Source organism: Oryza sativa, chromosome 7 (genome assembly GCF_034140825.1).
Source record: "Oryza sativa Japonica Group chromosome 7, ASM3414082v1".
NCBI classification, from domain to species: domain Eukaryota; kingdom Viridiplantae; phylum Streptophyta; class Magnoliopsida; order Poales; family Poaceae; genus Oryza; species Oryza sativa.
In genome coordinates this window covers 20,165,240-20,191,540 of record NC_089041.1, presented here as the reverse complement: position 1 = coordinate 20,191,540, position 26,301 = coordinate 20,165,240, and the positions used below count along the sequence as shown (strand labels likewise).

The window sequence follows — 26,301 nt, the reverse complement described above, 5'->3', positions numbered from 1 at the left end:
CAACCAAAGATTTGCAGCTGGCTGAATAACACGAGAAGATTGATGACTACTCCCTCTGTTTCGAAATGTTTAACACCGTTAAACCCTCTCTTCCAAACACCCCTTAGTACGTGTTTGACCATTCGTCTTATTCAAAAAATTTAAGTAATTATTTATTCTTTTCATATCATTTGATTATTGTTAATTATACTTTCATGTACACATATAGTTTTACATATTTTGTAATTTTTTTTAATAAAACGAACGGTCAAACATATGATAAAAAGTTAATGGTGTTAAATATTTTGAAACGGGAGGAGTACTTAACGCGGGCAACACTGGTACAAAACCGATGTGAAAATTGAAACATGATGCTCTCAAGTGAAAGAACAGAAGAGTAACAAGTTAGGACTAGGATGTATTGGGGGAATGGATGAGATATTTTTTTGAATCAATTTTCTGCGCTCCGCATAATGCAAGTGGAGATTATCCCCAATCACGGCCCTAAGAATTGTGAAACAAATCATCTAGCCCGAATTTGTTCGAAACAAATCAATCATCCCAAATTAGTTCCTAGGAGAGGACTAGAACAAACAGAGATTCAGAAAGCAGTGGCAGTTCACAGGAAATTAGGAACAAGAACTGAATCGTCTCAAGGATTGGACTTGGGGAACACAAAATGGCTTGATCCTACTTCAATCCTGACAGTTCTTGAATCTTGAATACTTGATGCTATGACGCTACTTGCCTGCTTCACACATGGCCTGCTTCTTCTTCTTCTCCTTCTTCTCCTCGAGGAACTCGACGAGGCCACTGAGCGCGGCGTCGGCGTCCTCGCTGCGCAGCAGCATCTCCGACACCTCGGCCGGCGTCGCCTCCACGCCGGCGAGCAGCGCCCGTATCTCCGGGAACAGCGGGTGGTCGTCGACGAGGAAGTAGTTGTGGGCGAGCGTCTTGAACGCGTCCCAGCCGCAGTAGCCCATGTAGACGTGCATGTCCATCCTCCCCGGCCGGAGCAGCGCCGCGTCGAGGCGATCCTTGTAGTTGGTGGTGAAGACGATGACCCTCTCCTCGCCGCTCGTCGACCACAAGCCGTCGATGAAGTTGAGCAGCCCGGACAATGTCAGTCTCTGAACTCAGAAAGAATCAAGAATAAATATGGCCATAATCAAGAATCAAGAATCGAGAATGAAGAAAATCGATGTGTTCTTGGTGGATGACGCATACCTTCTCTGAAAAATCATCTCCCTCGTCGTCGTCGTCGTCGCCGCCGCCACCGTCATTGTTGGTCAGCGTCGGTTTCTTGCGCTCTTTGCCATCCTCCCTCGACCTTGCGCTGAAGCAGCAATCGATGTCCTCGACGATGAGGATGCAGCGGTTGGTCATGCCAATGAGCAGCCTCTGGAGAGCAGAGTTGCTGTGCACCTCGGAGAGGTCGAGGTCGTAGAGGTTGAAGCGGAGGTGGTTGGCCATGGCGGCAACGAGGCTGGACTTGCCGGTGCCTGGCGGGCCGTGGAGGAGGTACCCGCGCTTCCACGCCTTGCCGATGCGGCGGTAGTACTCCTTCCGCTTCAGGAAGCGGTCGAGGTCGGCGACGATGGATTGCTTGAGCTCCGGGTCCATGGCGAGCGTGTCGAACGTGGCCGGGTGGTGGTGGGCGATGCCGCGCCACGACGAGCCCTCGTTCATGAAGATCATGAGCTCGCGGTCCCGCCGCCGCGCCTGCTCCACCTCCTCCGTGATGAAGGGCACGTACCTGCGCAGCGCCATGTCCGTGTGCGCCGCGTCGAAGCTGAGCTCCAGCGACACCTCCGTGTCCGCGAATCTGCCCTCTGCGGGGACGGAAGTCCACTTGAACTCCACGCCCTCGAAGACGTCGGTCATCGAGTCGCCGGGCACCATGGAGAGGACATTCCGTCCGCGCCGCCCACCGCCGCCGCCGCCGAGGAAGAACCTGCTCATGGACCGGGGGTCGATCTTGGTGGCGAGGTACGCGTGAGCGTCGACGAAGAAGCGGCTCTCGATGCACTGAGCGTGGCCGTGGCCGTTCCCTTCGATGCTCCTGATGATGGCGGTGCGGCACTCCGCGGGGCGGGGCTCGACGCGGGCGCGGACGAGCGACGCGGCCCAGATCAGCGCCGCGCGCAGGTCGTGCGGCACGAGCTCCCTCGCCATGCCGCGCGCCAGCATGGCGTACGCGGTCACCGTGGCCGCCGTGGCGACCGCCTTCCTGTAGGTTTCCACCGCCTTGGCGAGCGACGGCGACGCCGCCGCCGACGGCGAGAGGTCCATGCCCACCAACCGTTCGACGAGATGGGGTAGAGAACCGAGCAGTGGTGGCGTCGCGACAGAATAGGAGGCGAGACGGCTGGGTGCTTGGGTTGACTGGTACTAGAACGCTTTTAATGGTGGTGGAATGGAACCAAACAGTACATGGAATGGAAGAAATAATCCATTTAGATTAGGCTTTTTTTTTCAAAATGAAAGAAACAACACTTTGTTTTGGCAAACAAAACCCAAAACGACAAAACTTTACCAAAAATTTTACAATGCACAAATCTTATCATTGCTAAATCTTTACTCTTTAGTAATGCATGTATTGGTTGAATGTATACTAAACTTTAGAAAAGTTTGTACTACTACTACTGCTGACATCATCGATTGCATCTCTATTGTAATTCAAACCACAAGAGAAGGTTCAAAATTTGGGGGGATTGGTATGTGCAAAGTACGTCAAAATAATTCTACAAAGGATCGTATGATCAATAAGCAACCCAGAGGGTGAAAATTAAAAGAGACAAATACCATGCCCCCTTGACTATGGTCTCATATAATTTTTGAAATCTATCTATCTATCTATCTATTATATTATTAAGTCAGCTTTAAAAGAAAGCACCACGTTCGTTATGGAGGCTAGAAATTCCCACATTAATCGAGAAAAAGAAAAACAGTGTCCAGGTAGAAATACAATTTATAAAATATACTAAAATTAGGAATAAAAAGGTAAGATAATATGCAGGGTCCACGTAGAAAACATTAAAGAGACCAATTGAGGCTAGCCTATTCTTTCCTATATTATAATGGCAAAATCATGAGCAATTAAGGGTTTTGTCTCATTAAGAATCAGACAACATATATGTTTAGAACCCTGGAGGCAGTTGGAGCAATCCAATTAGGAGTCTGGCATGCTTGCATGTTTCATGTCCGCATGCATATAGTGTTTGACACTGTGATATAAGAGATCAGCACTGCGTACTCACCCATGGCAAAAACAAGCAAATAGGAGTACTTAATATTAAGGCAGTGTTCTTTAGTGAGGGTTAATTGGAACCATTTTCCTCTCAACACATAAAACGGAACAACAGATTAGCACATAATTAATTACGCATTAGCTTAAAAAACTTGAAAATAGATTAACATGATTATTTAAAGCAATTTTTTTATAGAATTTTTTTGTAAAACACATACCGTTTAATAGTTTAGAATGTGCGCACATGAAAAACGAGAGGCAAAAGTTAGGAAAGTGTTCAAATAACACTGCCTAAGTGCTCAAAGTTGGTTGGAAAAAATATAGTGTTCTTCAAAGCAATAAAAATAAATTAATAAGTGGCAGAGCATGTATACGCTGTAAATATATAACAATGCAATATTTAGGAGAAAAGAAACAATTAAACAACATATATACATATAGCATGCCGCCATGCCGTATACACAAGCATACAGCGGTCAAAAATATAAGGCAGCTGTCAACTTCAGTGGCGCGCAAGGTGCGACACTCTGAACTATCCATATATCGATCGATCGATCTATCTATCTATTATTAAAACATCTCAAAAGGCCACAATATTGTTTTAGATGCTAGAAATTTCAGTATTAGTTGAAGAAGAAAAAAAAAGGAAAAGAAGAATTTAATTTAGGAATATAATTTAGAAATTACTGAAATTTGAAATAAAAAATAAAAAATATTTAAAGAATGGTCCATTTAGAACACAACAAGAGATTAATTAAAATTCAAAATAAAAGATAAAATATATTATAAATTTGGATTTCAATGCGAAATTAAAAAAACTTAAAGAAATCATTGAAAATCGAAATAAAAATATAAAAAATACTCGACCCAGACGCTAAACATTTCCAACATTAATTGGATAAAAAGAAAGTACAACTAGGAATTCATTTTTAAATAAGTGAAGTTCAGGAAAAAAATAATTTGAAACATCTAGAACACAACATAAGATTATCTAAAAATCCGAATAAAAAATAAAGTAAATTCTAAAATTGTATTTTCAATAATAATTACAAATAAACTTAAAAATATCATTAAAATTTGAAACAAAATTATAATAAAATTTTAAATAAGTGAAGACCAAATACCTATAAGAATCCATAGCAAAATATAGTATATAAATATCCAAAATTAAGAGTGATTAAATTTGCAATAAATGATAAATAATTTGGAGTTGGTTTTCAATATAAACTTTAAAAAATCATGAAAACATAAAATAAAGTAGGAATGTAATTTAGAAATAACTCAAAGTCAAAATAAAAATATATTAAAAACACAAAACATGTTGTCGTGATTGACATATGGGCCTAAAAAAGCACCAACGTTCACTTTGGATAACTAGAAATTATTACATTAGTTGAAGAAAAAAAATAAAAGGCTATGTTGTCCTGTAAAACTAGATTATAAGATTGTAGATTAAGTAACGAAGAGTTCCAGAAGAACTGTACAGATGTGTTTTGTTGAATTACCAAAATGATAAAAGATTGACAATTGAAAAATTAAACTTATCATGCTTTTAGAAAAAGTTTTCATAGATTAGTCTTGCTGGGTCGTGGGAGGGCGAGCTACTCAAGTAATGAATAGTAGGAGCTACGAGAGGGTAACCCAATGGACGGAAAACGAGTAAGGCATGGGATGTGGTAGCAGCAACGGCTGGTGGGATTTCTAACATAATCACAACGACAATAAGTTTCGATTTTGTTAGACACCGATGACAATGAATAAAAGAGACATCATGGGCAGATGAATAGTTAGGTAACAAAGAAAAGGGAGGCGATGGTTACCACGGAATGCGGGCCAAGGGGGCAACAAACGAGTAAAGTGGTAGCGCTGGCTTCTAAATCCAATAAAAAGGAACCTCAATGATGATAAGATTTTGATTTTACAAGGTACCGATAATAACAAAGATAAAAGACGGCATGACAGATGGGCAACAAAAGAGAAGAGAGAGTGACATACAGCGGTTGCCATGGGCAATGAGCCACGAGGGGTGGCAAATGACCGTAAAGAGGAGGGAGCAGGTGGGCTGTAAAGGACTAGGATGGCACGGTTAATGGGACATCTAAAGACTATAAAATAGAACACCAATGATGATAAAAAAGGAAGGGCAGCGGGCAAATCATAAACGAGTGTGGTCACGGCGATTGACATGGCTTCTATAAAGTAAAAATAAAATTGACTGGGCTTGATTATTAAAATCCCAATGTCAACAAAGATGGCGAAAAGAAAGGGTTGTAGGTGGACCGTAAAGAAGTATAGCATCAGCTGGCAGTACTTTTTAAAACTATAAAAAGGGAAACGATGATCAGGTTCAATTTTTAAAATCTTAATGATAATAAATAGAATGGGTTGCAGGCAGGCCATAAAAGAGTAGGGTGTAAAGAGTAGGGTGGCAACACTTAACTGGACTTCTAGAAACTATAAAAAACAGAACTCGACATGACAATGAACTCTGAAAACTATTAAGTCTAATTTTTACAGGTTCCAAAGAAGATTAAAAGAAATCATAGTGTGCCGGGCAAGATTAAAGGGGTGGCGGCTGGTGTGACTTTACAAACTTGATGATGATAAGTTTTGATTTTTTAAAAAAATCTTAAAACAATGAGGTAACTATTTAATAAATTTTAAAGAAATTTATGTGTAAAAAAATCAGATAATATTGCATGGATGCTAGCCGCGCAAATTGCGCGGGCCACCCTACTAGTTCCAATCATCCAAACGGTAAATTACTTGGAATAAATTGCAGCAGTACCCAAAGTTAAGAGGGATAGATTAGCATGTGCAGGATCAATTAATGGACAAACATGCAGCAGTAGATAAACAACGATCACAGTAACGACATCTCCAACAACAATGCGGTCAAGCTGAAACGTGACACTGTGGCAGTGTGGCTGCACTGCATTGTTCTTGATTTGATGTGTGGAATTAATGGTGAATTTGTGATCGCGTTACTGCTGCTGCTGCCCGTCGCGCCTCGCCTCCTGCTTCTTCTTCTCCTTGAGGAGCTCGGCGAGGCCCCGGAGCGCGACGCCGGCGTCCTCGCAGCGAAGCAGCATCTCCGACACCTCGGCCGGCGTCGCCTCCACGCCGGCGAGCAGCTGCCGTATCTCCGGGAACAGCGGGTGGTCGTCGACGAGGAAGTAGTTGTGGGCGAGCGTCTTGAACGCCTCCCAGCCGCAGTAGCCCATGTAGACGTGCATGTCCATCCTCCCCGGCCGGAGCAGGCGCTCCTTGTAGTTGGTGGTGAACACGATGACGCGCTCGTCGCTGGTCGCCGACCACAGCCCGTCGATGAGGTTGAGCAGCCCGGACAGCGTGACCTTGCATCGATCAAGAAAATGATCGTGGTTGATGCTTGGTGCTGATCCGTGCTTGCTGTGGAATTCCGCTGCGTCTCCCTCGCCGTCTCCATCACGAACGGCACGTACCTGTCCATGGCCGTGGCCGTGTGCTCGGCGTCGGCGTCGAAGCTGAGCTCCAGCAGGAACTCGCGGTCGCCGCCCTTGGCCTTCTTCTCCGCGCCGCCCGTGGCGGCGGCGAGAGGAACGGACTGCCACGTGAACTCGACGCCGTCGAACACGTCGGTGGTGGAGTCGCCGGGCTCGATGAACAGGCGCGCCCTCCACCCGTCGCGGCCGCCGTCGCCTTCCTCCCGGGGCCTTGGACACCGTGAGCCCCAGGCAGCGCACGTCGCGCGGGTCGAGCCGCGACGCCAGGTACGTCCGCGCGGCGTCGAACAGGAGGTTGCTGTCCTCGTATTCTCCACCTCCACCTCCGCCGCCGCCGCCGCCGCCGCCGGCGTGGCTCCGCACCACGAGCGTGCGGCGCTCCCTGCTCCCCCACCCGAGCCGCGCCGCGGCGCGGAGCTCGTCGGGGAGCAGCTCGCGGGCCATGCTCCGCGCCAGCACGGCGTACGCCGCCGCCGAGGCCCCGGTACGCGTCCACCGCCTTCCCGCCGTACGCCGCCGAGGAGGAGTCCATCCGACCGACGGCGAGCGCGCTCGTCTTCTCGCCTTCTTGGAACTTGTGGGCTCTGCTTGCGCTCATCAATGGAGGAGTAGCTGTAGCAGTAGCACAGAGCACAGTGGCACTAGGCCGCAGTATAGGTGCTGGATGGTTTCCTTAAATGGAAGCTGCGGGGGTTGAGAGATTCTTTGGGTTTGGAGGGGGGGATGCCGGAAAGGGAAAGCGGATTCCGGTCAGGGAACCCCGCGTGGTCGCGACGGCAGAGAAAGGCTGGGAGAATACTGGGCTTCACCAGAGAGGGGTCGGGTACACTGGTTGACTGCTACACTGGCAGGCAAACTGCCACGCACCACGGGGCACGGTCTCGAGGCGTGCCTCCTGCGTGAAGCGTGAATGCGTGATGCACGGCTACACGCTAACACTTGTTGCATGCATTCGATATACGATGCGACGGATCATCCAATGCCACAAAGCTCCGTTCTAGTTTTCTGTTCATGGGTCTCTTCAGGAACATGTTTTTCCCGTATCTTTATCTTTTTTTTAGAGAAAAGGCCAACGGCCCAGCTTACTAGCAAGCATAAGAGTTCTTTACATGACCAACAACAGTTTTGCTGGGATTACCAGCTAGACCTGAAGCACACAAAACACCTGGCTTATAACAGCTAAAAAAGAAAAAATTAACCGCTTCTGGCACAGCACAAACAAGCTAGACGGAATAAAACCTAGATCTTGAGCCTCCAAACATCTTGAAAAGCCATGAGACAAACAGAACTTCCACCTCAAACGCCAGTTTTTCTGACAGCCTTCCCCCGCCAAAACAAACAAGACAGGGAACACTTGACAACAGCGACAAAAGTCAGCTAAGAACTCCTGAAGAATCAACGTTTGCATTGTTGCATTGTTCGCCTGTCCCTTGGATACTGACACGGAGTGATTCCTTTAACGCATCCAGTTCTCCCCTTAGTTGCGCGGTCGCCAAAAGTCTCCACTGATTCAGAAAGGAAACAACTTTGTGAGGCAAGTGAGAGATATCAGCTATTAACTTGTTATTAAAAACCCAATCATTTCGAACTAGCCATAAAACCCAAAAACAGGCCACAAACAAAGTGATCCACTTAGAGTTTTTCTTCCCCCCATTGCACTGGATGAAATGCATGAGATCGTTCCTATTAGAAGGAATGCTATCCCAACCAAAGGCATCTCTCATACAGCACCACAGGTATCTAGCTGGAGGGCAGGTGAAAAAAAGGTGATTAACGTCTTCCTCCAAGCCGCACAATTTGCAATTGGGACTACCACCCCAGTTCATTTTTTTCAGTTGTTTGGCCACTTGGACCCTCCCCTTCATGGCCAACCAGAAGAAGATTTTGGATTTCAAAGGGGCATGAGCCTTCAGAATGTTCAGGGAACATACATCCTTGACACCTCCGTATCTTTATCTCATGTTTGTGAGACGTAGAAAGTAAAAAAAAAATGAAATTGCTAACCTTCTGTCAACAGAAAATACATTCCCAAATTTTACCGATTATGGATCAGTGCATGTTCTTCACGATTTGTTACTACATGTGCTTATTCTCTAACTCCGACAATATATTCTTCTTCTTCGTCGCCGATGTCAATCTAAACTCTACTAGAGGATCGACGAATTAGGGTCTAGATGTGGGGTACTGGGGTAGGGGTAGAGGGGGTGGGAGGGGGAGGTCGCCGGGATTAGAGGGATGGTCATGAGAGACTGTGGCCAAGCTATTGGCAGCGAAACGAGCGGGCGGTGAGGCGCCGGAGTCGCGGGGATAGAGGAGGACGATGGACTAGCGTTGGTGGCTGGTGTATCTCGCCGCCAACAGCTTGAGGAGGAAGGAGACAGGGAAGGGGGGCGGTCAGGAGGGGTCTCGCTGGCGCCATTGTCGCCTTCCGGCGAGGCCTGGCACCAGGACGGTTGAGCGGCGGCGAGGGTGTGGAACGCGCTTGCATGAGGGAGGGGAGCGAAGTGGTAGTAGGATTGAGGGGAGAGGGGATAATAAAATTAGGGTTAGGTGTTCACTGCACGAATTTTAAAGCGATCTAGACAGTGACAGTCCAAAATATTTTTGTAGACACCGGTCGCAATTGAAAACATATAATTCAAGGGTTGGGAACAAAATTTGTGCTGTTTTTTTTTTAAGTAAATTTCACAAAACTACAGGTATTTTGACCAAATTATCACAAAACTATATATTTAAGGAGTTGTATCACAAAACTACACATTTAGCACCAAATTTATCACAAAACTACAGATTTTAGGTTAAGTATCACAAAAATGCATATTTAATATTGAACTTATCACGAAACTACAACTTTTAGAGTTTAAATCCCTAGCACTATTGTTATGGTGGAGCTATAAACATTATTACTTTGTGATTAAATTGGTTCTAAACCTGTAGTTTTATTATAATTTAGTTACTAAACGTGTAGTTTTGTGACAATTCATCTTAAATGTGTAATTTTGTGATAAATTTGGTGCTAAATGTGTAGTTTTGTGATACATCTCCTTAAATCTGTAGTTTTATGATAGTTTAGTCATAGTATCTGTAGTTTTGTGAAATTTACTCTCTGTTTTTTTTAACGCTCCAAGATGGGCTAAATTACCCAACGTAGAACTTGCACTTTGATCAGAGCTGTTCCCATTGGCATCGCCGTACTGCCGCGGAGTGGCCCGACGTTCTCAGGCTGTGTGGGTGGCATGCAAAAGGCAACAACCACTCTCGCCGGCTCAAGTGCTGGAGTGGACTTGCACCACACCTTGGGGGAATTTAACTATTTACCACTTTTAGATTTAGCAATTGTTCAAATGCCCCTCTTAGGTTTGCAGTTAATAATATGCCATTGGAGAGAAGAGTTTTTCTAATTTTTCCCACTTTTCGCACTGTACACCGCCACATGGACTTGCCAGCATGAAATTGCACGTGAAATAACCATTATACCCCTGCATCGAGAACCCTAAATCAGCCTTAACCTCTCCCTATCTCTCCCGATTGATTGTATAATTCATTTGACTGATATATAACAAACAATATTTAGTAATATAGAGCTACAACAGAGACCATACATATATAGGACAGCACACACATATATATACATACAAGGATTAATATTTTCAGCATAAATATGGATACATATATCTCAACAAACTGAACATGCACACAAATCGAAATAACAAGCGATACATATAGCAGAAGCGCCTCAATTCATCACATCCCATCCAATATCTTAATTCATGAGCCATACAATTCATAGGATCATTGCAGGCCACACATCATTACAAAAGCAGTTTGTTAAGATATATGTATGCATATTTATGCTGAAAATATTAATTAATCCTTGTATATATATGTGTGCAGTCCTATATATGTATGTATGGTCTCTGTTGTAGCTCTATATTACTAAATATTGTTTGTTATATATCAGTCAAATGAATTATAAAATCAATCGGGAGAGACAGGGAGAGGTTAAGGCTGATTTAGGGTTCTGGATGCAGGGGTATAATGGTCATTTCACGTGCAATTCCACGCTGGCAAGCCCATGTGGCGGTGTACAGCGCGAAAAGTGGTAAAAAAAATTAGAAAAGCTTCTCTCTCCAATGGCTATTATTAATTACAAATCTAATAGGGGCATTTGAACAATTGCCAAATCTAAAAGTGGCAAATAGTTAAATTCCCCACACCCTGGCCTGCATGTGACTTGATCGGAACCAGAACCAAGGCCACAAAATTTATTGAATAACATTTTTTTGAGGAAAATCTAGAGTACTACGATTAGTATGTCAAACTATCGGTATACATTTCATTAAACTACAACAGTAATTAATAATTTAGTAATATAGAACATTAGTATGTCAATTGAATTATGCGAAGATAATTGCAGTTTTGTAAAATTTAAACTCTCTTTCCCTTCTCTATTATTTTTTTGAGAACTTCTTGTCCTTTCCAAATTCTAAGATGTCAAAAACCCAAAATTTTGTTGTTAAATACAAACATGTACAAAATTGTAGTACTACTTTTGCTTAAATATGTGACAAGCACAAACATATAGGTGCGGGCTACCGATTTTTTTTTTTGACGCAACGGGCTACCGAATATGAATGTATACCTAAGGCCATCAGCAATGCGTGTCCCAGGGTCGTAGCCCTGGGAACGGCCGTCCACCCTCCGTTAGCTTTTCAGCCACGCCCGTTCCCTCAGCTAGGCACGTGTGGTCTCGCTAGGGGACGCGTTCCTCACCACTTTTTTGCTGTGAAACCGAACCAGGAGACGCATTGCAGAGGGCATGGCTAGGTGAGTGTCCCATGGACACCGCTACCACACCATATTTTACCGTTTCACCCCTCGCCCTCGTCGTTGGGAGTAGGCGATGACCAGCGATGACCCCGCCACGGCGACGACCCCACGATAGCGATGACTCGGCGACGACCCCGCAACAGCGATGACTCGGCGACGACCCCGCGACGGCGACGAGCGGAGGAAGAGGGGTGGCGGCGCGGCACACGGCCTCTGGCGACGACCCCGCGACGAGAGAGAGAGAGAGAGAGAGGAGAGAGATGGATCCGGTGGCGTGGCACGCGACCTCCAGCGGCGACGATGGATTCGCGACGACGACGACTAGATCCGCGCGCCACTCGCCGTTGACCACCACGCTCATGCGTCGTCAACGGCTGCGCGGCGGAGTAGGCGGCCCTCCTCGTCACCCTCGCCGAGGAAGCTCCGGCGGCAGCGGCGGCCCTCCTAATCGCCCTCGCGTTGCGGCCATATCTAGCGAGGGAGAGCGGATGGCGAGCGGCGGCGGCGGGAGAGAGAGGTGAGCGGCAACGGGGGAGACCGGGAGAGAGGAGGGAGGTGGCTGCGGCAGGCTGCTACTACGGAGAGAGGTGGCGGCAGGCTGCTGCTACGGAGGAAGGCGGTGGCGGCGGCGGCGAGATTGGGCCGGGGAGAAGAAGCGACGAGAAGAAGCGAGAAGAGAGAGCGGAAGAAAAGAGAAGGAAAAGGAGAGTGGGCTGGGGAGGGGTATTTAGGGATTTTTTTCATCTGGACTACTTTGGGCCAAGACAACCATTGTGGACTGTAGTATCCTCACTGGGCTGATTTAGATTTTGAGGAGCCCATCTAGGGGTATCTTCCATTGTGACATGAGTTTCCCTACGAATGTCCTTAATTAGTGAGGACACTTTAGAAGTGGCTCACATTATAGATGCCATAATTTGTAGTGTTCTTGATGAAATGCAAGTACCAACCAAGTGTTAAAACGTGGCAAATATGTACTCCCTTCATTCTACTAAGATATAAGCAATTCTAGAAATTTAAAATTTATACCAAGATATAAGTATTTTTTAACATAATCTACCAATCATCATGCTCCTAACTCATACCCCCTCCGTCCCAAAAAAAAGTCCAATCCTAGCTACGAACCCGGACACATGCGTGTCTAAGTTCATAGCCAGGGTTTGGCTTTTTTTTGGGACAGACTAGTAAGCAATAGTGGGTTGAGATGATTGTTAGTAACAAAAGTTTAGTAAGAAAAATTGCTCTTCGCTATAATGGCCTTGTTTGGATCCTCCGGGCTATTAAATAGCCCTCCGAAATCTTGTTTTTTAGGATTATTAAACGTAGATTATCGACAAAACCGATTCCATAACCCCTAGGCTATTTTGCGAGACGAATCTAATGATGTATATTAATCCATAATTAGCGGCTGATTACTGTAGCATCACTGTAGCAAATCATGGATTAATATACCTTGTTAAATTCGTCTCGCAAAATAGCCTAAGGGTTATAGAATAGGTTTTATCAGTAATCTACGTTTAATACTCTTAAATAGCAACTCCGGAGAGAAAAAGCGATGGCATGGTCGAACAAAAAAACCGTTGGCCAAGCCCGGCCCAGTAGAGGCGCGTGAGTGTGCATTTCGAAATCTGACCGTTCAGCGACCAACTGCATCTCCCGCTCAAACCCCAAATTTCCCCTAACCCACCACCACCGCGGCGATCCACCGCTCCTCCTCCCCTCGACTCGAACCTTCTGGAACCTTCCCGAACCTTCTACAAGCAAGCACGCTTCCCTTCCCCGACCGCCGCCATGAGCCGCCGGGAGCCGGCGGTCTCCTCCCCCTTCCGCGACCTCTCCAACCTCCGCACCCCGAACCCCAGGGCGCCGCCTAACCCCAAATCCTCCGCCTCCAAGGAGGAACCCCTCCCTTCCGCCACCCCGACGACCCGGCGCCGGCGGGGGCCTCCTCCTCCTCCTCGCCCCGGCGCGGCGACCGCGACGCCCCTCGCCCGCCGCCTCCGCGCGCTCGAGCTCGACCAGTCGCGATCCGCCCGCCGCGCCGAGTCCGGCCGCGACGGCGCCCTCCGCGCCTTCGCCTCCTCCGCCACGTCGTGGCTCTCCCTGCTCCTCCGGGACCCCTCGGCCTGCGGCTGCGCGCCTTCCGCGGCCGCCGCCAGGGTCACCCGCGACGCTCCTGCTCACGGCGTGCAGGGCAAGCGCGACGCGGTCGATGGGGAGCGCGCGCGTGGGCGGAGCCCGAAGCGGCACCGGGGTGGTGAGGATCGCGGCGGGCCGGGGCCGAGGAGGAAGACGATGACGCCGGCCATGGCGGCTTCGTTGAGGGATTCCCTGAGGGAGGTGTGCAGCCTGGATGACGTGACGGAGAGGATGGGCAGCCACATGAGCAGGGAAGCGTGCGAGGAGGTGCTCGTCATGATGTGCCAAATCTGCAAAGTGAGGATCACTTCGTTAATTCATCTCTAGGATTCATATTCTGCAGCGTGTTAACATGGTTGTAGTTAATTTTGAAATTGTAGTGTTATTAAGAAGCTGAAATAGATAGAATTATTTCTTGTGCCCACTTACTCTAAATCAACTTTTGATAGCTTTGCAGTTTGGTTTACTTTTGTATCAACTCTAGTTAGGATAGGTCATTGTAGGTTGTAGCATAGATATGATGATTATATTATCCTCTTGGATATGATGGGTATTATTGGTAGCATGGTGTATGTTAGGTTGCTGTGCATTTTATTGTTTTTGAGACTGTTTGTTTGTGAATGATATTTAGTGGTGAACTCAACTTCGTTATCTCCATTTTTCTTCGGTACAGCATCTTTCGCTGTAATTTTGTACTTTTCTAAAATGAACCTAGACTAGAAATACTAGAGTACCTTAAACACAAACCTTTTGACTGACATTGCACATACCACCGTGGATGCTCTAAGTGGTGATTGTTTTTGCAGAACATTGATAATGGGAGGTTAAAGATGAAAGAACATTGCCCCCTTGTTTCTGATCTCAGGCTGAGAGATAAAGCAATAAGAATCTTCATGTGTTACAATCCTAAGTGGCTCAGGATAGGACTGCATATTGTCCTCGGGGGTGATTCCTGGATACAGAATGAATCGCAGAAAAAGGACAAGGAAGTTGCCTTTCTGAAATTTGTTCTGGAGAAGCAATTGTTTGTTCATATGAATACACAACCTTCCGCTCTCAACAAGGCGCCCGAGGGGCACCGTAGAGCATGTTATGCTGAAGCGGCCAGCAACAGTATACTGAAAAGGTTATTTCTTCTTGTTGCTGCCTTAGACAGAGCTAAAATAGAAAGTGGTTTACCTTCGGAATCTGGAATCGATGGCCTCGATGGTGGATCCCCTTTGTTATTTTGTCGCCAGACCGAAATAAAGTCTAGTCGGCAAATTGTTCAGGGTAACAGTTCTGAATTCACTTTCTTTTGACAAAATTATATGGGTTTTATTTAGCTGATTTCATCTTATTTTATTTGTTCGTCACATGTAGAGTCATTGGGGGAAGTCATGCATGGAGAAGGTGATCTATTGATGCATCTCAATATCATGGGATATAAATTGAATTATCAGCAGGTATTCTGGTTGCAAGCGTTATCTGAGTTATAGAGTTTTGTAACGAAGTCCTGAACTGTGCTGTTTTTGTGTTTTAGTTCCAACTCTCAGTTTGAAATGGTTTAATTAAAGTTTGCTTTAGGATATTTATTGGACTCTTCTAATTCTGATTCTTTACCAGCTTGCTCTATCAGAGTATGATTTCACTGTAGGAAATTTATTTGAAGATCTTCAAGATGGCATAATTCTCTGTAGAATTATTCAGCTGCTAACATCTGATGCATCGATTATTTTGGTATGAATTGATTTCTTCTACATTAGCTAGTGATATTCTCACTGCAGTTTTTATTTAAGGTGTGAACATGTTTTATTTCAGAAAGTGATTGCTCCATCAGATACATATAAGAAAAGATTGCATAACTGCACCATGGCAATCCAATATATCAAGCAGGCTGGGTTTCCGTTGTCTGATGCAGATGGACTCTCAATCTCTGCGGAAGACATTGTCAATGGGGATAAGGAGCTAATTCTAGCGTTGCTTTGGAACATGTTCATTTATATGCAGGTTAATCTAAACTCGTTCAGGATCACCTTTCTCTTCTCAAATTTTACTTTTGTTGTAGTACACATTTTCATTTTTCCCAAAGATCTAAAATTCTGGAGTATGGACTGTTTGATGTTTAATAGTAGGTTTAAAACCCACTACATAGACCACTCAACTGCAACCGAGAGCCTAAATAATACCTAAATTGTTACTTGCCCAAATCTGAAGGTTTGCTGTAGCAACTTCCCGATTAGTGAATATTATATCACAGAGACTATAATGGCCCATAGGTTAACTTATTTTGTGATTGTAATTGTTAAGTCTTCTCTTTCTAGTGCATATTCTCAATCTAAATTATTAAAATTATGTCACAAATACTACAATGATTCACCATTGTTTTTTGCGTTCGCGAAAAAAAAAGCGTTCTCGCAAAACTATCTATTTCTGCAGTTTGTAAATCAATTTTGTTCAAAATTGTGTTGCTAAGGAAATGTTTCCATCTAGCTTGTTTAGACTTATTATGTGCTGAACCTTAAGCTACCATGTCTTCAAAAATACCTTTTCGTTGTTTGCTCTGTAAATTTTACTGTGTTGTGTTCTTGTGCAGTTACCAGTGTTAGTAAATGAAACTTCAGTAGCTCAGGAAATATCAAGGCTAAAGGCACCAGTATCAGTGAGTATTTTGTACTCGAATATTCAATTCTGTGAAGTTTTTTTAGTCCAATTTAGACAATACTAGCACTCATAACTCAGAAGTTAACATAAATATTCATACCATTACTCGAAATTGCAAGATGTACCTTAGTAGATTGGACCTATGGAACAGTCACTATATATTTTCCTACCAGACTGACTAAATCATATGGCTGCTTATTCCTTTATGTACTCTGTAAAATAGTTCCTGTTTCTTACCGAACTATTGCCATCAAGTACTGCTTGAACTAACCAAATGTGTAAGCATTGCGCTGGCAGAGAAGGAACATACATGCTCGGCAGTGCTAATGTATTCTGTATTCTCGTGAAAGCAACATATGTGGAATTTTATTGACAGATCTGTTTTATATATCTGCTTCTTATTTTATAACTATGGTGGGAGTACTTTTCTCCACTAAAATATCAGTTCTCCATTTCTTTTTTTTTTCAGGAACAATCAATCTCTGAAATGAAGTCACAGACTGGTTTGCTTTATGATTGGATTCAGGTAGGCATAGTTTCCCTTTTTCTTCCGTACTTGCTCACCATATGTATGTCTCTACACTCCAGTACATTTTCTTCCTTTGCCATTTTACAGGTTGTATGTGCAAAATATGGCATTAGTGTGGAAAGTTCTTCCCAAATTGACAGGAGAGCTCTGAATTACTTCATCAGCTATTATTTGAACATCAATATTCCTAATTTTCCTTTGAAGGTTCTCCCTGAGTTAAATTGCGATCTCATGTCTCGTTTTTTATTTTTTTTACCATTTCTTGACATGTCCATGTTTTTCATGTTTGCTTGTTAGGAAACATTATCTGATTGTCGAAAGGAATTGTTCAGTTGTCATAAAACAGACATGATTGCTGATATCACCACTTATCAATTCAACAACATTGGAAAAGTGCTTGCACAATTTCTTCAGGTAGTAACTTATTTGTTTGAACAGCAAGGAGTTATTTGTTTCTAACACATTTTCTGCATTATGCAGGACCTACCTGGTTGGAATATCCTAGCTAATGATGTATTATTTGTTGAAAAAAGTGCAATAATTCTGCTCGCATTCCTATCTTCACATCTGACTAATGTCAGACGATTGGTAATCTTTGTTCATCACTTTCTTGTTTTATCTCGGTTGTTTTAGTCTTGTTAAAAGCACGCATGATGCATGTCCTTTGATTATATAGGAGCAACTAAAGAATCTGATCGATTCAAAGTTGGATCATCAAAGTCTGGTTACTGAGGTTTCTCCTAGGCGTAGATCTCGAGGAACAACTGACATGAAGTGCCATTTTCCTCAGACAGAGGAGACAGATGGTTCACGCAGTACCCGAGGTATGCCTGTTATATCTTTTTGTGGTTCTAGAGAACTTCAATTGCCCTGTTGTTATAGCGAAGATGAAAATTTTCATTTCCTTATAAGGTTATAACTGTATGGTTGTGCTCAGTAAACTTTGAAAGTACTACTGTAGGCAACATCTTATGCTTCTGCAACTTTAATGAAGCTCGTTATTAATGTTTTGCAGAGTGGGCTGCAACAGTTATACAAACTCAAGCTAGAAGACTTAATGCAATGAGCAAATACTGTAAGCTTAAGAATGCAACACAGCCATGCAACAAGGGGCATGATCCTGCTTCATCCAGTCCTCTGAAGAGCATTGCTGATAGTAGCTGCATAGATTCAGCCACTAAGCTTGTGTGTGAGGATGATGTGGACTGCAGCAGCAATTCCTGTCAAGTTTTGTTCTATCATGATCCAGTATCTACCAAGGTCGACTTCCTGTTCTGCAGGAAGGCAATGGCTGCTCGAAAGATACAGTTTGCCTATAGAAGATTTGCCCACAGAATACGTTCAAGAATTTCGGCTGCAATTAAGATCCAAAGCCATTGGCGCTGTTTCTCTGTGCGGATACGTTTCAAAAGGCAAATTCAAAATATTACTACCATCCAAGCTGTAGCGAGGTGTGTTTTGTGCCACCGGGATTTTCAGAAGCAACGCCATGCTGCAATAGTGATTCAGAGAATTTTCAGAGGATGGTTAGCCAGAAAGAAACTACTAGGTTAGAATGTAAATCTAACATGATTCATTCAAAATATACACTGGAAATGGTTCTTGTTGTGTTCTTGTTGATTGCTGACTGCCCTTGCTCATGCAGGCTCTTGGTCACCGGGATCTGGTATAAACTTTTGTGCACTAGATCAAAATCAGCATAAAATATCTCATCAAAGTACACAGCTGAAGATTGTGCTATATTCAGTCCTAAGGTTACAAAGATGGTGGAGAAAGGTCCTTTTAAATCGGTCTATCAGAACATCAGCAATCTCAGTTCAGTCCTTTGTTCGTGGCTGGTTGATTCGAAAACAAGTAAAGCAAATTCTATGCAGCGTCTATCTCATTCAAGTATGCCACCTCTTTACTATTCTTATGGACTTGATGAATGATAATATGGTTTAAGGGGATAAAGGTATATTTGATCAGTGTATTTGCAGAGATGGTGGAGGCAGGTTCTATTTCTTGAATCAAGGAAGAGATCTGTGATTGTTATCCAGGCTCATGTCCGGGGATGGATTGCACGGCAGACTGCTGTTAGAAACAAGAAGCGTATAACTATAATTCAGGTACTGATCAACTACAAAGTTATGATGTTTAGATAGGATCATTGGAGGGTGGTTCAGACTTCAGTATATCTTTTCCCTTTTTTTGGATATACATTTGAGCCTGTAAAGATGACCATATGCTTATTTGCTTACAGTCTCTTTTACATACAGTTAGTTGTAATTTACTATGGTTGTGTATTTTTAACTGAAAGTCAGCTAACTGACTTTTGCAGTCCTATGTTAAAGCTTATCTTCTGAGGAAAAGATCGAAGCAAGAAATTACCGATGACATCATGTGTCTGATCAACAGACTGATTGCTGCAGTATCACAGCGGAGCATCAGCACTATTCGACAGATTTGTGCAACATTAAGTAATATACTCTCAGAGTTTTCTATTCTGTTACTCTTTGATATTGTATTCTTAGATTATTGCAGTTAACTAATTAACCCCTTGACACTGGTAGTGCACTAATATTTTACTACCAGTAGGCACATGATTCAGAAGTTGAGAGTTAACTGTTTCCGTCTTGTTTCTCCAGGTACGGCTACAGAGCATTCGGAGAAGTGCTGTCAGACAATTGTCAATGCTGGTGCTGTCGAAATTCTGCTGAAGCAAATCAATTTGCTGAACCGTGGAGTTCCAGACCAAGAAGTCCTGAAACAAGTGCTCTTCACTTTGAGAAACATCGCACGATTCAGGAACCTTCAACCAGTGCTAGCTAACACTCCACAGGCAGTTGAAATTGTTTTCCAGGAGTTGCTGAGGTATCCTTTTCCACTACTAATTGTCCAGCTGCTCATAAGATATTTCAGTTTTCTAGTTAGTTTCGTGCTGGTGCAATGTGATGAGATAGTAGTAACACCATAAGTCCATAATGGCCATTTGCCTTCAACATACCAGATTTACAACTGATAATAAGATTTTAAGGTGCGAACTTGTTGGCCCATGCGCTGTTCCGAGTTCTGAACATTGGAGAATTGGCTGCCTCGCATAAAGCTGTATTTCGTAGTAACAAGTTTTTCCTTCTCTTGTGATGCACCTCAGGAGCAAAACGGAAGGGTTCTTCGTCGCGTGTGATATCTTGAAGAGGCTATGCGAGTCGGAAGAAGGCCACAAAATCGCACGAGCTCTGAAGCGCCACATCAGAAGGCTGGGCTGCCTGGTGCAAGAACTCGAGAAGAAGGTGGATCTTGACAAGAGGTGAAAGAGGGAAACAAAAAATATGCAGCCTGACTTTCAGTTGCACCGCCTGTATTGTAGTTTTGGTCCTCTCAGACCTATCGAGTATTCATTGACTCACATGCCTCTCTTCTCTTTGCAAAGGAACGGACGCACCGGAGTCGCTAAGGACAACAATTTGCGGCGGCTCGGGGAGGCTGTCACCCTCCACCATCTGTTCACCAACGACCATTGTTGATGTGGTGATAAACTGATGATAGTCGATTCGATAGGCTTTTCACCTTGGAGTTGGAGGTGTTGGCTTTTGGGGGTGATTTAGGGCACAGGTGGATGTGATTTTCATGCGCTTGTAGATGATGTAATTGGACTCTGGATTTGCTGAAAAAAAATGGAGTTGCAGGTGTGTTGGCTTTTGGGAGTGATTTAGGGCACATGTAGAGGTGTTTGCCATGAGCTTTTTGTAGATGATGAAGTTGGACTCTGGATTTGCTGAAAAGGAGCATCGGCTTGATGTGTGTAACAGAGTGCCTTCTGATAAGTGCTGCGTTTTTCAATGGTTAAGTTCCGTAGTACTTGGAAGTTGGAAGTTCTTCATGCGACTTCACAACGAAGTGGGCGCAGGAACGCATAGGCGCAGGAAGGCAAGAGGGTATTAGCAACAACCTGAAGCTAAGGCTCTCCTTTCCTAACCTCTGATTCTGCACTAGCTTTCGATCCCCTTCTTCCTAATGTTTCCACTTTCTAGGTATACGCATCTATTTCAACGATATTATCAGGGTTCCAATGCGTGCAGCTTGCAAAGCATTGCAGCGTGAAAGGCTAAAAGGTTGTACTCCCTCCGTCTTACAATATAAGGGATTTTGAGTTTTTACTTGCAACGTTTAACCACTCGTCTTATTCAATTTTTTTTTACAAATATAAAAAACGAAAAGTTGTGCTTAAAATACTGTAGATATAAAGTAAGTCACAAATAAAATAAATAATAATTTCAAAAAAAAATTAATAAGACGAGCGGTCAAACGTTATAAGCAAAAACTCAAAATCCCTTATATTCTGGGACGGAGGGAGTACAATGTAAACCCAAACTACTCAAGAAAACAAAACTCAAAAGGCACAGGAATATCTCATGTACAAAACAATAGGCTAACCAGATGGTAGTTTGGTTATTGAAGTAGAACGAAAGAAATCTATCAGCTGTATTTGCCTATGTCCCCCTTACAGACATGACATATAAGGGCAATTCTAGCAACAGACCTAGATAACATTACATACAGGCAAGCACAATACAACGATCTATTGTACATGTACACCCCATCTAGCTAGGCCTATGTCATAACTCATAGTTGCTAGACAACACTCAAGTTACAGGAAGAAGAGAATCATAATTGTTATGCTCATGAGTCAGTCTGCCCTCCATCTTCATCAGCTGGATTCTAGATTGATCGGGCGCAGCATTTGAGTTGACCTCCGCCTTCGCTTTCCATCTGGAGTCAGTTTAATTGACGTCTTCACTGGAACCTTGCCATTTTTATGCCCATGTTTCTTAGGCGACTTCTGTTGCGCTGGAGAGGGTTTGCCACTGCCTTTATTTCGTGAAGGCGAATTGACCCTCTTTCGCGCGAAACGTGCCTCGATTTCCGGTCTCTGGTTGGGACCAATGAGCCTTACATGGAATGGGTTGGAAGCCGTGTGACATACCAACCCATTCGTAGTTTGTCCTTTGTCCAGATCAACACTTCTACCGTTCACCTGAATAGGAAGGTCAGAAATGTTTGGCGTTGCGCAAAATTATGACTGGAACAGGAAGGGGATTTACCAGCTGGAGAAGCGCAGAGAATGTCCTTGCAACCTCATACTTTGGCTTGCCACTAACAATCTCACTGAATGATGCAATCCCTGCATTCTCGGTTCTTGATGAGAGCGTGTCGATGATTTGCTCTCCATAAGAACCAATATCAAAAGGTGGGTTTCTATCCTGAAAAGGTACAGATTGTTGTAGTAATCAGCGATAAATTAATGTTCCAATTTGCAGAGTAGCTACTCAACCACGCGACTTGCCTGCTCTTCCAAGGCATGCTCAATTCGTTCTTTCCATGTCGAAACTCGTGCATCCAGCTCAGTCTGCTGTTCAGCCTCAGCTATGCTAGCAAGGAGAGCATCCTGGGAGGAATTTTCCATGTTACATTGAAAAGTTATAGTGCTAAGACCTATTAGTGACGAGTCATCCAATGGTGTCAAACTATTCCAAAAATGTTTCATATAGCATGTCTGGTAACCCTTATATACTTTTGCCAATATGTTGGTTTGCATGGAATCAAGTCACTTGAAATCGCAAGGATAAATAAAGAACTACTTATATAAAAGAAAATTGAAAAGAGAACTGCACATAGGAAACTATTAACTGTACTTAGTATTTACCAGATGTGACCGACACAAATCTTCAAGGCTTTCATGCGCATCCATGCTATCCTGTGTACCTTGAGCTCCATCCAATGTTGCATCATTATTCTGAGAATTGGTAAACTAAACACATTATTATGACAACCAAGTATTGGGTGACTGAACACAACAACAAAAAACAAAAGAACCTTATCAGGGTATGTTGGTATGTCCATATCAACATCCATATCACAGACATCATCTGGCATATCTGGCTCATGAATATCAAAGTCATTTACACCAATATCCGGCTCATGGCCATCCTTCAAATCTCCAAACAGGTGACTTTCTGGTTCTCCATGTTCAAGTGACCTCATAAGCTGTAATTTGATGAGTCACAACAAATTAATAAGTCAAAAAAAAATCTGATATGTTGACTGAGAATAACACATGTATGTAAAACTGATGAGAACCTTTTCGTACAGAGGAGGAGGTTCAGGAACATGATGTGTTTCCTGCTGAGATAGATGTACTTTAAAGGATGCACCATCCATCTTTTCCATAGGAAACAGAGATGCAATAATGTTCCTTTTGGGAGCACCAATGACCTGCCTTGCAAAACTTTTTACTGTTCCAACACAGAATAGGAAATATGATCCAAACGTATGTTTAGAAATGTAAGGCGTGAAAATAGAATATAAAAGAGACTAAAACTAGCATCCAGCAGATAACTTGCAATACCTTTCCTACAAGTCCTGATCTTTAGGTTGCCAGGTTCATGGGGATTCAATGGCCTCCATGGATCATCATCATCATCAGAATCATCCACACACCCAGCGTCTGCATCATCTGGGTGGGGCATGTCATTATCAGGAAAATCATGGTCAGCAGGGTGAACAGACCAATGATCATCATTTACATTTAAGTCATCGATATGTTCTTGGGTTTGATTTGCATTCATTTCTTGAGATTGGTCGGGATTGCTCTCCTGAGTTTGATCTGGATTTCCCTCTTGGACTTTTCCAGGGGTAGGTCTACGACCGGTGCCCCCAGATCTTCCATTTGGGGAACAGAAAACATTGGTTCGGCTTTTAGACCGTGCAGAGCTGCCCCTGCCAGCGAATATATCTTCTTTGGCAGATTGTTTTCCTTGCAAAAAGTCAGAAACAGCTGGTGCATCACATGGATCCAACAGGAGGAAATCTCCGAAAAAGCCACATGTTGCTAACTGCAATACAAAATAGATATGCCCGATTCAGTAAGGGAAATAAACAAAAGCATGCCATAATTGCAAGTAAGGAGATAAAATGTTACCAAATATAATTCTAGCTCACTCGCTTCGCTATCCATACAGTCTCCTTCAAACACCAGCAGATTTGCTGGTGGCCTCACATTTTTTTTTAGCAAGTCATCTCGATCAATATTGTTATCCAAAGTGGTCCTTGCTTCCACTGGCAATCGACAGGAAATCTTAGGTTTCTTAGCATTTATTTCATTCAAAGAATCTGGATGGTAAAATATGCACTGACCTGGGACATCATCTAGCCCTGAAAACACATCATCTTCCTCATTCGGTACTGTGCTACGATCACTTTCATTAGCTTGAGCTGAGCTATTTTCCTGATCTTGCCTGGAATGTTTCAGATGTTTAACACAATTTGCAGCCAAATTAGAAAAAGAACAGCATGTGGTAGGATCAATGGAACACTGCATATATATATCAATGCAAGATAAATTAAGTGCTCGATGCCTCGATTACACATCACATACGTACGTTAAATTATGATATGAGCAGCCATTAGAGGAATCTCTGTTAACATGGCTAACAAGGTATAAAATAGGTCTTTTATCCTTCAATACCCTAGTATGGTCGTAATTTGCATTGAACCTTTCATTTCTGAAAGTGTAATAAAGAAATAATGTTTTATTTATTTATCTCTCAAATCAAATGCTTGAAAAATTCCTGGATATTTTTACTTCTTTCAATAATTAGAATTTGGCAAGGTCCTGCATTAACTAAAAAAAGGGATGGACACCAACTTGCTAGATGTTGACTGCCTAGAGTAATTGAAAAGCCCAACGAATAGAGAACGATTTGAACCATCCTTTTACAGACCCAATGCTTGGAGCTTGCACAAAGATTTCACCTATTTAAAAATGGCAAGGAGTTTCAGCATCCAGCTAAAAAAGGATGGCCACCACCAATGCGAGTCCTAGGACTCGAACGCAGGTGTGTGAGGAGGCTAAACAGCTTTGCCACCACCAAGCCACTGGCCTCGTCCAGATTAGATATATATGTTTTGAAATAAAAGTTTGCCATGCATGGTGGAGCTAAATCCCAAGTGAAAGGTCAATGAAAGGAAGAAATCACTCAATCATATCATTGTTTCCGCACTCTTAATTTCAATAAAAGCACTGAATTTTAGAGTTTTTAGTGTTCTAAATTGTACTGGGCAACACAGCTGTTTGCAGATGTTCTATGAAAGGTTATTACTACAAGATATTCGATAACGTGGACTATTAATAGCATGCATTTATCACTGTTATTCAGTTTCAGGCCTATTACAAGTAGCTTTAGATTACATATATTGTCCGATATAGCAAGCTAGCACATAACGGATAACGCTGATACAAAATCACATCTTTCATTCCTTACTTCTTTTGCGAGAGAAATTCCAGCGCGTTGAGCACCAAGGTGTACAAATACTCCACCTTGCGGCTGTAAACCTGGACTGATCCCTGCAGTAGTAGTGCAGCTGCACACAAAATTAACCGTAAATGAACAGGGTAACAATCTGGTGCGCAAAAAGCAGGCAGCTTTCTTTCAAGAAAAAAAAAAGAACTTCACAGCCTAACATCGATGAGGTTAACCTTAGTCCCAAGAAACCAAGAGAGAGTAAAGACAGGGGAGCAAAAACACCTAAAAGAAGCTGCTTTCCGTAAAAAAAAAAATATATCCCGTGTTTCTAAGCTGCAATCCTCCGTTGATAAAATCAAGAACTCTGCAAACCTCCCAAAAAATCCTAGCCCCCCGCGCAGTACAAACCCTAAAAAGAAAACCCCACCTTCGGCGAAGTTGACGGAATGGGCCCCGTCCTCGCCGCTGATCTCCCCGGAGCAGATCCTGAGGAGGTACTCCTCGAGGCTCTTGGCCACGTCCACCTCCCAGTTCGACTCCGGGTCCCGGTTCGCCTGCAGGATCGGGAACCTCGCCCCGCTCGTGCTCCCCTCCCCTCCTCCTCCTCCGCCGCCGCCGCCGCCGCCCTCCATGCCTCCCCTCCTTTCCACCAAAACCTACATCCACCGAGGACACGCCTAGGGTCTAGAAGCTTCTGGAATGGTAGGCCTCCGAAGCGTGGAGGGGAAGGAGAAGCGGGAGGAGAAGATTGGGGTTAGGGTTGGGAATTGGGGAAATTTTTCGATTTCGGCGTGGTTTCTCTTCTCCCGCCCGTTGGATTTGGAGAGGCGGGGATTTTGAGTTTTGGCGAGGGGCCTTTCTGCAATTCCTGTCAAGTACAGGAGGGTAAGTGTAAAGGTGAAAGGAGGAGAGACAGTTTTGCACTAAACCCCCTCATATTTTTTCGGCTTCCGGTCCGGTCTGCTTCATGGGCCCGAACGGAATGGCCACCGATTTAGGCCCATATTTGTTGGGCCCGGAACGGGATTATGACGTAAGTGCGGGCCGGAGTGTGACTAGGGCAAAGTGCATAGGTTGTCCCTCGTCTTATCATCGAATTACAGTAAAACCAAATATATGATATTCCTCAACTTATAAAATCAGGTCACTCAGCGTCCTTAG

At 43.8% G+C, this 26,301-nt stretch overlaps 4 protein-coding genes across 4 annotated transcripts; 1 reads left to right on the top strand and 3 right to left on the bottom strand.

Moving 5' to 3' along the window:
- Positions 1 to 568: 568 nt before the first annotated feature.
- On the bottom strand, positions 569 to 2,331 carry LOC4343389 (AAA-ATPase At3g50940). Its single transcript, XM_015790234.3, has 2 exons — positions 1,207 to 2,331; positions 569 to 1,109 (listed from the first exon to the last, which is right to left on the bottom strand). Exons 1-2 carry the CDS (start codon positions 2,269 to 2,271, stop codon positions 720 to 722), a joined length of 1,455 nt encoding a protein of 484 aa, XP_015645720.1. The 5' UTR covers positions 2,272 to 2,331; the 3' UTR covers positions 569 to 719.
- A 3,805-nt stretch (positions 2,332 to 6,136) lies between these two features.
- On the bottom strand, positions 6,137 to 7,727 carry LOC107277710 (AAA-ATPase At5g17760). Its single transcript, XM_026027199.2, is given in 4 exon segments — positions 6,137 to 6,654; positions 6,657 to 6,917; positions 6,919 to 7,298; positions 7,676 to 7,727. Coding segments are annotated over 4 exon segments (1,134 nt in total). The 3' UTR covers positions 6,137 to 6,213.
- A 5,466-nt stretch (positions 7,728 to 13,193) lies between these two features.
- LOC4343388 (uncharacterized) lies at positions 13,194 to 20,643 on the top strand. Its single transcript, XM_015790514.3, has 18 exons — positions 13,194 to 13,980; positions 14,490 to 14,955; positions 15,046 to 15,128; positions 15,289 to 15,402; positions 15,484 to 15,672; positions 16,259 to 16,324; positions 16,796 to 16,852; positions 16,943 to 17,059; positions 17,153 to 17,269; positions 17,336 to 17,443; positions 17,532 to 17,679; positions 17,871 to 18,404; positions 18,501 to 18,745; positions 18,835 to 18,963; positions 19,176 to 19,314; positions 19,483 to 19,708; positions 19,989 to 20,144; positions 20,268 to 20,643. The coding sequence occupies exons 1-18, from the start codon at positions 13,336 to 13,338 to the stop codon at positions 20,359 to 20,361; spliced, it is 3,633 nt and encodes a 1,210-aa protein (XP_015646000.1). The 5' UTR covers positions 13,194 to 13,335; the 3' UTR covers positions 20,362 to 20,643.
- Positions 20,644 to 21,223: 580 nt separating this feature from the next.
- On the bottom strand, positions 21,224 to 25,948 carry LOC4343387 (condensin-2 complex subunit H2). The gene is made up of 11 exons (XM_015790032.3): positions 25,568 to 25,948; positions 25,159 to 25,258; positions 24,032 to 24,132; positions 23,817 to 23,953; positions 23,244 to 23,730; positions 22,976 to 23,130; positions 22,712 to 22,882; positions 22,542 to 22,631; positions 22,182 to 22,283; positions 21,940 to 22,098; positions 21,224 to 21,872 (listed from the first exon to the last, which is right to left on the bottom strand). Exons 1-11 carry the CDS (start codon positions 25,770 to 25,772, stop codon positions 21,546 to 21,548), a joined length of 2,034 nt encoding a protein of 677 aa, XP_015645518.1. The 5' UTR covers positions 25,773 to 25,948; the 3' UTR covers positions 21,224 to 21,545.
- Between the last annotated feature and the right edge of the window lie 353 nt (positions 25,949 to 26,301).

Bases quoted from the DNA above. Each gene is read 5' to 3' on its own strand.
- LOC4343387 (XM_015790032.3), bottom strand. From the start codon at position 25,772: ATGGAGGGCGGCGGCGGCGGCGGCGGAGGAGGAGGAGGGGAGGGGAGC. The intron at 25,259-25,567 runs GTGGGGTTTTCT...TTTTGTGTGCAG, and splicing joins TTCCGTCAACTTCGCCGAAG to CTGCACTACTACTGCAGGGA. The intron at 22,883-22,975 runs GTTCTCATCAGT...ATCAAATTACAG, and splicing joins CTCCTCCTCTGTACGAAAAG to CTTATGAGGTCACTTGAACA.
- LOC4343388 (XM_015790514.3), top strand. From the start codon at position 13,336: ATGAGCCGCCGGGAGCCGGCGGTCTCCTCCCCCTTCCGCGACCTCTCC. The intron at 15,673-16,258 runs GTTAATCTAAAC...GTTCTTGTGCAG, and splicing joins ACATGTTCATTTATATGCAG to TTACCAGTGTTAGTAAATGA. The intron at 16,325-16,795 runs GTGAGTATTTTG...TTTTTTTTTCAG, and splicing joins GGCTAAAGGCACCAGTATCA to GAACAATCAATCTCTGAAAT.
- LOC4343389 (XM_015790234.3), bottom strand. From the start codon at position 2,271: ATGGACCTCTCGCCGTCGGCGGCGGCGTCGCCGTCGCTCGCCAAGGCG. The intron at 1,110-1,206 runs GTATGCGTCATC...TTCTGAGTTCAG, and splicing joins GAGATGATTTTTCAGAGAAG to AGACTGACATTGTCCGGGCT.